We start from the raw sequence: 8,227 nt of genomic DNA on the forward strand, positions 1-8,227 counted from the left end.
CCCCGAGGGGTCCGCGCCAGGCCCGCGGGCCGTGATGGCGGGTGGAGGTCGGGTGGGGGGAGACGGTCGGCCACCGAGGGGTGGGATGAGGGGCGCGGGCAGGAGGCCTCTCGGCGGGGCGGGAGCCCCCTCCACCTCCCCCCCGAGCAACTTCGCTTTTGTGTCATTTGTAACCGGAGTTTGCTCTGCTTGACATTCCCCGGGCTCCCAACCTTGGGCCACTCGCGGCCGACTGGGAAGTTAGGCTGGAGACCCTGCCAGGAAGCCAGGTCGGGGACGATCGCACCCATCCTTCCTTGAGACCTCGGGTGGAATAAACACGCACACACACACACACAGAGATTACACACAAACGCACACGCGCGCACACACGATTGCAGGGTGACAGTGTTGATTTCAGCGACCTGCTTGATGTCCCTTTGGCCCTCACTTGACAGGAATTGGTTGGTAACTGTTTTCCTGATTCGGTTAGGCCTGGGGTAGTGCCAGTCTGTACTACCCCCCCCCCATCAGCTTCTTCAGGGAGGGCTTCGAAGAGATTGAACTGTTTTATACACTGAGCAAACTTGTCTCGAGCAAGTTTCTCACTTTCCTGCACCTTAATTTCCTTTTGTTTAAGGTGAAAGTAATAATTAACTGGTAGGCTCTGTCTGAGAATTGAGATAAATGTGAAAAATACATAGTAGATCTGACATACAGTAAGCACTCAAGTAGCAGCTGTTCTTGTTTTACTTTCTCCACACCACCTGTAGTCATACGTATTTTTATTCTATCCCTTGTGTCTGCTTTACATCAAGTATTTAGCTTTTTTATTTTGGGCAGTTTTTTTTTTACATCTCCCTGGGTTTCCTTAAGAGTCTCAATGTATATGAAAATAATAGCGAAGACCTTTTATAGAATGCTAACCTTATTTCCACAGTGCAGGTTTCTCTGGCTGTAATTTGTGCCTTCATAGAACTGCTGTTTTACTTGTGCACAGCTTTACATTGCTATGTGAATGTTCTTGTTATATATGAAGGGTAATAAAAATTGTGTCCTTTACTTCTAGAAAAAATGTAGAAGACTTCACTGGACCTAGAGAAAGAAGTGATCTGGGATTCATTACGTTTGATATCGCTGCTGATATCCTTCAAGAAACCTTTTGTTTTATGGATAGTTTTATAATAGATTACATTATATTATTCAACAATTTGGAAGACTGTAGATATGACTCTACTGTCTGGTCATTTAAACATTGGTACTTCCTCATTTACATTTTCAGCAAACTATGATTTATAAAGTATTTGAACCAATTTTAAATTCTTCCTGGGAACTTTACATTGATCAAAATTCTCACAAGAAAGTTTGGAATTTGGGGAAGAGAATATGAAATTAGATGACCTGGACTACATAAGGAACAATATTACCCAAGCTCATCCTGATTAAGAATAGTTCATGTATAACCCCAAAGAACCCACCTCGTAAGATGGCAGAGAGAAACATATTTAAAAAGGGAATTACATAAAGGTTGGCTATTATTAGAATCCTTATTGTTAAACTATATTAGGATTTTCTGCTTTTTTTCCCCCTCTTCCCGCTTTTTGGTAATGAGGTTTGCCTCAAGCCTTTCTGCTTTATTTTTCAGATAAGGTCTTCTGCTTTTGCCTGGGTAGGCCTCTGACCAAGATCCTTCTGCTGCTTAGCAGAGATTACAGGGCTTCACCATCTCCCCAAGCTTCTTGTTTTGAAAGAGGATCTCCTTTACTTTTGCTGCCTAAACAGGTCTTAAACTTCTACCTTCCTATTTATGCTTCCTGAGTGATGGGATATCAGGTGTTTATCACCACAGCCTTCACTTGCCTTACTAAGACCCTACGATTAAAAATGATTTGGGAGAATGAACATTCTGCACTTGGGGAAGCAACCATCTGATAGTTAAAGCAGATCAGAGGGCTGGATACCTTATCTTTTGTTTGTCTGTTACCCTGGGATTCCTTTTAATTTTTCAGAAATGAATTCTTGGGACTTAGAAGTAAATGGGGTGTTAATTCTAATGGAGTCTTTTAAGAAATAAAGATGTCCTCAGAAATGTAGGTTGAACTTGGTGCAGGTTGTTGAAAAAAAATCTACTTAAATGAGAAGTACTTGAGATCTAGTCTGATGAAAATTGTGTATGTTTCGAGAATTCCATTGAAATTTCCTGATATCCCAACTATCTTATTTGTACATTACTAATTTCTTCACCTATAGTTAATTCAGAATTTCTTAATGACATAGTTGTTAATATTTGAAATTTTATCTGTTCTTGTAAAGTACGTATTAGATTTCTTAGTTCTAAACAAGTGATTTTTAATAAGTACACATAATTATAAGTGAATTTATGAGTCTCTTGCTTCTCTATGTAAACATACATACTAAATGTCCACAATTTAAATATGTGTCTATTTAAATCCAAATATCCAGTTGGATCAGTTGTTAATAATGGCACCAGTCTCGTGGCCAATTGTGTGAGTGAGGCTCTACCCCAAACTGAATGTAGCCAAATAATGTTCAGTTGTCTCTTCCCAAAGCAATTTATATAGTGAGATGTTTTGATCTGGATTGGCATATAACCAAAAGCAACTTACACAATTTATTATTTTTTTTATTTACTTGAGACTCGTAAAATGTTTACTTTATTGTTATTAAGTGGTAGTGATAAGAGTTTAACCTTAGAGCTTCAGTGAATCAGTGGTTTGACCTAATAAGTCCTTCATTCTTTTGGACTAAGTGAGTTATTACAGAAAAATAAATTTTGGATTAGTGATGCTTGCATTTACTGAGGAGAATGCAGACCATTTTTTGTTTGGTTTTGTAATGGGCTGTATTTATCAAGTATATCTTATAAAGATGCTTATTTTAAATCTTTTTAACAGTGTCTCCGTATGGTTCTGGAACAATTTGTTTTTTGTATTAGTACTGATATGGATGATTATTGTAAATACTACTAAGATCTGTTTAAAATTTTTTTAATTAAGTTTTTTTATTGTGAAAATACTGTACAGAGGGATTATAGTTACATGAGCAAGGTAGTGAGTACATTTCTTTTTTTTTTTTTTTTTTTGGGTCCGGTCGTGGGGCCTGAACTCTGGGCCTGGGCGCTGTCCCTCAGCTCTTCAGCTCAAGGCTAGCGCTCTACCACTTGAGCCACAGCGCCACTTCCGGCTTTTTTCTTTTTGCTTATGTGGTGCTGAGGAATCGAACCCAGGGCCTCAGGCATGCAAGGCAAGCGCTCTACCACTGAGCCACCTTCCCAGCCCCGTGAGTACATTTCTTATCCAGCATTGTTGCCTCCTTCTTTGTTTTTACCCTACCATCCCTTCCCTCCCACCTCCTCAGCTACACTCCCGCCCACCCCCCTAAATTGTAAATTTTGTTTTTCAGGTGCCTGTGGCTCATGTCTATAATCCTAGTAGCTGCTCAGGAGGCTGAGATCTGAGGATCATGGTTCAGAGCCAGCCCGGGCAGGAAAAGTCCATGAGACTCTTATCTATAATTAACCACCAGAAAACTCAAAGTGGTGCTGTGGCTCAAGTGGTAGAGTGCTAGCCTTGAGCTGAAGAGCTCAGGAACAGCACCCAGGCCCCGAGTTCAAACCCCACATCGTCAAAAAAAAATGTGCTGCCCTGTAATTTGTATATTCCTTAATTTGTTCACATCTAGAGAATATATTTGATTGGAATGTTAAGCAGTTATTTCTTTATTTATCAGCAGAATATTCAACAAAAAATAATGTAAGTATATGTAAGTATATTGTCATAATTACACATCTTTACTCTTTATGAAAGAATATAATTTTTTTCACTGCCTGGCATAGCTTAGTAAAAAATATGGCGATAAGTCTATTAATAAAGCTTTTTTCTTTGGTAGATTTCATTGGTAAATATGTCTTATCTCTAGCATTGTGTGCAGAAAGATGTTCATGGAAAGTTACAGGTGATATATAAAGAAAACAATTCAAGAGTGTCTATTGATATATTTCTCAATTTAAAGTAAAAGGCAGAGAATTTAAGCTTTGCTAATACTTTCTCTGTGTACTGGCATTAGTACTTAAGTTAGTCTCTGTCAGAAACTCATCTTCTAATAACATGCAGATATTTTGGTAGAAGGGAAGGAATTCTGTAGGTCAAATGTTGAACATGTTATCTGACATTTAATTGGTCAAATATACTGAGCATTTTGTATAAATACAGCATTACATAAGTGAATTATATTGTGCACTTTTCCATAGTGTTATAAAATGGGGAAAAATCGCTATTAAAGATTTCCTGTAAAGAAAACCCAGAATTAAGATACTGTTTTAAGTACTCATAAATAATAGTAAAATGGCAGGAACTTTGCTCTTTTGTTTTGATGTTAAGTCTGATTATAGGACTGAAACACAAAAAGATTAAGAAGTGTAATGAAAAAGTATAGTATTGGTTAAGAAAACTTACGATATTAACAAATAATACTACATGTGTCATATGCATAATAAAGATGCATATTTTTACAAGTTTGTGCTCAAAGTAACTCATGATCGAAAAGTTGGGTTCTACATCCAGTGGTAAGATGAGAAATGATGTTGAACACTGAGTTGTATATGAATGAGGGAGTGACACTGTTGCTTAGCGATGTGTTGTTTGATGTAAAATATTCTTTTCCACAGTTAAAATTAGCTCTTTGGCAGCATAATTGAATCAACAAAATTTGACATCTATAACAAACTCTTATTAAGATGCATAATCAAAACCTCTTAAGATTATTAAAATATTTTGAATCCATCTTAGTACCAATATTTATGTTTTTCTGTTTAAAAAAATCAGTAATGTTTAAGTTTTTGTAGTCTTTTAAGTCTTATCTAATATTTTTTGAGAACTATTCTCCTTTGTTTTAAAACTATATTAGACTCATCAGTCTTGAGTACGTGAACTAGTCTTTATAAATCATTGGGGGCGGGGGGTGGTTTTGTTTTTTGATTTTTTTCTTGTCTGTCATGAGGCCTGAACTCTGGGCCTGGGCGCTGTCCCTCAGCTCTTCAGCTCAAGGCTAGTGCTCTACCACTTGAGCCACAGTGCCATTTCTGGCTTTTTCAGCTTATTTAATGCTGGGGAATTGAACCTAAGGCCTCATGCATGCAAGACAAGCACTCTACCACTGAGCCACCTTCCCAGCACCAAATCATTGTTTTTAAGTTTAATAGTGAAAAGCCATTGAACTGTTGGATTAAAACATTCAAATGATTAGTTTATGATTGAAAGTATAGTCTTACAGAACATTTGTTGCAGATAGGGTACATCTTAGAATATTTTAATAGAATATTGTTAAGTTGTTTTAATTTATATTTTACTGTTGATACTGAAGACATTATGTAACAGATGGAAAATATGACAGTGAAATGTATGGAGTTAAAATGTTGTTTATATGATCCTTTTAGTTGAGTAATTCTGTATTTTTCATCAGTTGGAGGTAATCTGGTGGGTTTCCTTTTTGTTTTTGTTTTTGTTTTTTTGGTAATCTCATTTTTAAGGGATAGCACATTATTTAATTTATCAATTATCTGGAATTTCTATCACTTTAATTTATTACATGTTTATTTTGAACATAGATTCTATACCAGGGTTTTTTGTTGTTGTTGTTGTTGGTTTTTTTGTTGTTGTTTGTTTGTTTTTGGTCTTTTTAATTGTTGTTTTTTGGTTGTGAAGCTTGAACTCAGGCCCTGGGTACTGTCCCTTAGCTTTTCTGTTCAGGGATATAGCTCTGCCACCTTGAGCTCTACTTCTGATTTTCCACAGTTAAAATTAGTTAGAGATGGGAGTTTCAAGAACTATTCTTACCTGGTCTGGCATCAAACCAAGATCTTTCACATCTCAGCCTCCTGAGTAGCTAGGATTACAGGTGTGAGCCCCCAGTGCCCAGCTATATGCCATGTATTTTCTTAGGCACTGGGAATGCTGGGATAAATAAGTTTAGACCTCTGTCCTTCAGATTTAGCACAGTATTATATAAAAAAAGCTATTCTTGAAGATGAAATTAAAAAATACATAAACATTTTTCAACAAATTATTGAAATAAATGTTACCCATATGAAAGAATACCTAAGTTTTGTTTGTAATACCTCAGAATAACTTGTAAAACAATACTAATTTGGAATTTGACAGCTTGTTGCTTTGGTAAATGATAGATTTAAAAAGTCATATAATGTTACCGTGTATTTGAATTTGTATTCTTCGGTCTTTATGTTTGTGTTTAAAGTTAGAGACTTTAAAGTAAACTGTTAGATATAACTCTTCTTGTTTCTTCTTAGTAAATTTTCTTATCACCCCCAGCAATCAGCCTTACAAGCCAGTATATGATTGCTTAAGAGAAAATTTCTTGAGATTTAGTATCATTCATAAATGAGTTTTCATTTTAAGTCCCCAATTTTTTATTTGCAACTTGTTTGTGATATTTTGAAATATAGTGGCTTTAAATAATTGTCTACCTCTAAAAATTTGCAATGACATGATAATGCATTTTTTAATATAAAGGGAAAAATGTGTTAAACCTTTATTTCTTAGTGATTTCCTTAGTGAGTGATTTAAAATTTAAAAGATGCCCCATCTTTCTTATATGTATCTGTAATTGTCATTTTGTATGTTTCAGGATTTTAGCAAATCCATCAAAGTTGCATCTATTGAGGCGTCAACTATTTTCTTACTAAGAGTGTTATTTGGAAGTGATAAGATGCTACTTCTGAATTAACTAATTCTTTAATGTTTTAATATAGGCTCTGAACCAAGTTGTCCTTTGGGACAAGATTGTTTTGAGAGGCGATAATCCGAAGCTGCTGTTGAAAGATATGAAAACAAAATATTTTTTCTTTGATGATGGAAATGGTCTCAAGTGAGCAGCTCTTTTAACATTTTTACAGTCAATAAGATGTAGAAGGAGATGAAGGTTTAGAGTATTAAAGAGACCCAGGAAGTAGCTCAGTAGTACAGAGCTTGAATAGAATGTGCAGGTTTATTCCCCAGCATGACAAAAAAAGAGGGTGGGCGGAAAGAGATAGATCAAAGCAAAAAGAACATTGGATATGAGAAGAAATGCATTGGGAACTAAGATATGTAACCATTTCTTTTACAGTATGTGAAATGTAATGATCAGATTAACAAAGCGCACCATCTCTATTTAAGGGCTTGCTTGTATACAGTAAGAATAGGATAGTTACATTGTGGTCTGCTTTCTAAACAGGTCAGAGAAACTTCAGTGAGAAAGCAGCAAGCACAATAGGTATAAGAGTTGATGGGGAAGTTTCTAGTGTGCTAGTGTATTCTAATATGATAGGAAAAGGTAATTCTGATTTCAGATTAGACACCCTCTTAAGAATAAATAAAGTGGAAATAAATGTAAATAAAGTGATTAATATCTTAGTACTTGATTAATGACAGATTTTTCTGATTTTTTTTTTAATAGGGGAAACAGGAATGTCACTTTGACCCTATCTTGGAACGTTGTACCAAATGCTGGAATTCTACCTCTTGTGACAGGATCAGGACATGTATCTGTCCCATTTCCAGATACCTATGAAATAACGAAGAGTTATTAAATTATTCTGAATTTGAAGCAACATATTTTTATACTTAATGAATTATATCTCATTTGTCTTTTCCTTTGCATCTTTATTTGTTTTTGGTTGTTACTTTTTTAAAACTTGTTTTGAGGGGGATTGTAAAAAAGAACCATCAAAAAGGCATACAAGAAGGAAAAGGTTAATGGGCTACAGTAACAAGTTTCACAAACCACACAAAACAAGGCCACCAGGTGGAATATTGCAGGAGTAGGGCAACTATGTATAAGAATTTGTAAAAATATATCTATTTCAAATATTCCTTGTTTATTTTTCTTTATGGAGTAACCATAAAGAGTTGTTGACATTTTCAGGTGCCTCTAGGTTATAAGAATTGAATTATATGTTTGCATTCATGCAGGCTCACATTAGATGTGATTTAGGTATAGACATTCTCTTATCTCTTTAGGGTATGTTAATTACTGGAAACATTATTAGTATGGCTAATTGTTAAAAGCCTGGTTTACAAAATTCATATGTGATAGTTTCTTTGTCTTAGGAATGCCCATAATGCTTGTTTTTCTTGAATGATTAGCAGCTTTTTCCACTTAAAAGACTAAATACCTCTTTCTATGATGTAAATCATTCAAACTCATTTTTAAAGTTTCAAGTCAACCAAAT

General features: G+C 35.5%; 1 protein-coding gene across 1 annotated transcript in view; it reads left to right on the forward strand.

Moving 5' to 3' along the window:
• Spcs3 (signal peptidase complex subunit 3 homolog (S. cerevisiae)) overlaps window positions 1–7,659 on the forward strand; it is an 8,390-nt gene extending 731 nt beyond the window's left edge. The window contains exons 2-5 of the mRNA XM_013026063.1: window positions 1,049–1,122; window positions 3,676–3,752; window positions 6,767–6,882; window positions 7,453–7,659. Coding sequence (XP_012881517.1) covers window positions 1,049–1,122; window positions 3,676–3,752; window positions 6,767–6,882; window positions 7,453–7,585 — 400 coding nt within the window. The 3' untranslated portion in view covers window positions 7,586–7,659. The remainder of the gene's footprint in view (window positions 1–1,048; window positions 1,123–3,675; window positions 3,753–6,766; window positions 6,883–7,452) is intronic.
• Window positions 7,660–8,227: the final 568 nt, after the last annotated feature.

Source organism: Dipodomys ordii, unplaced genomic scaffold (assembly GCF_000151885.1).
Source record: "Dipodomys ordii isolate 6190 unplaced genomic scaffold, Dord_2.0 Scaffold4, whole genome shotgun sequence".
Taxonomy (NCBI): domain Eukaryota; kingdom Metazoa; phylum Chordata; class Mammalia; order Rodentia; family Heteromyidae; genus Dipodomys; species Dipodomys ordii.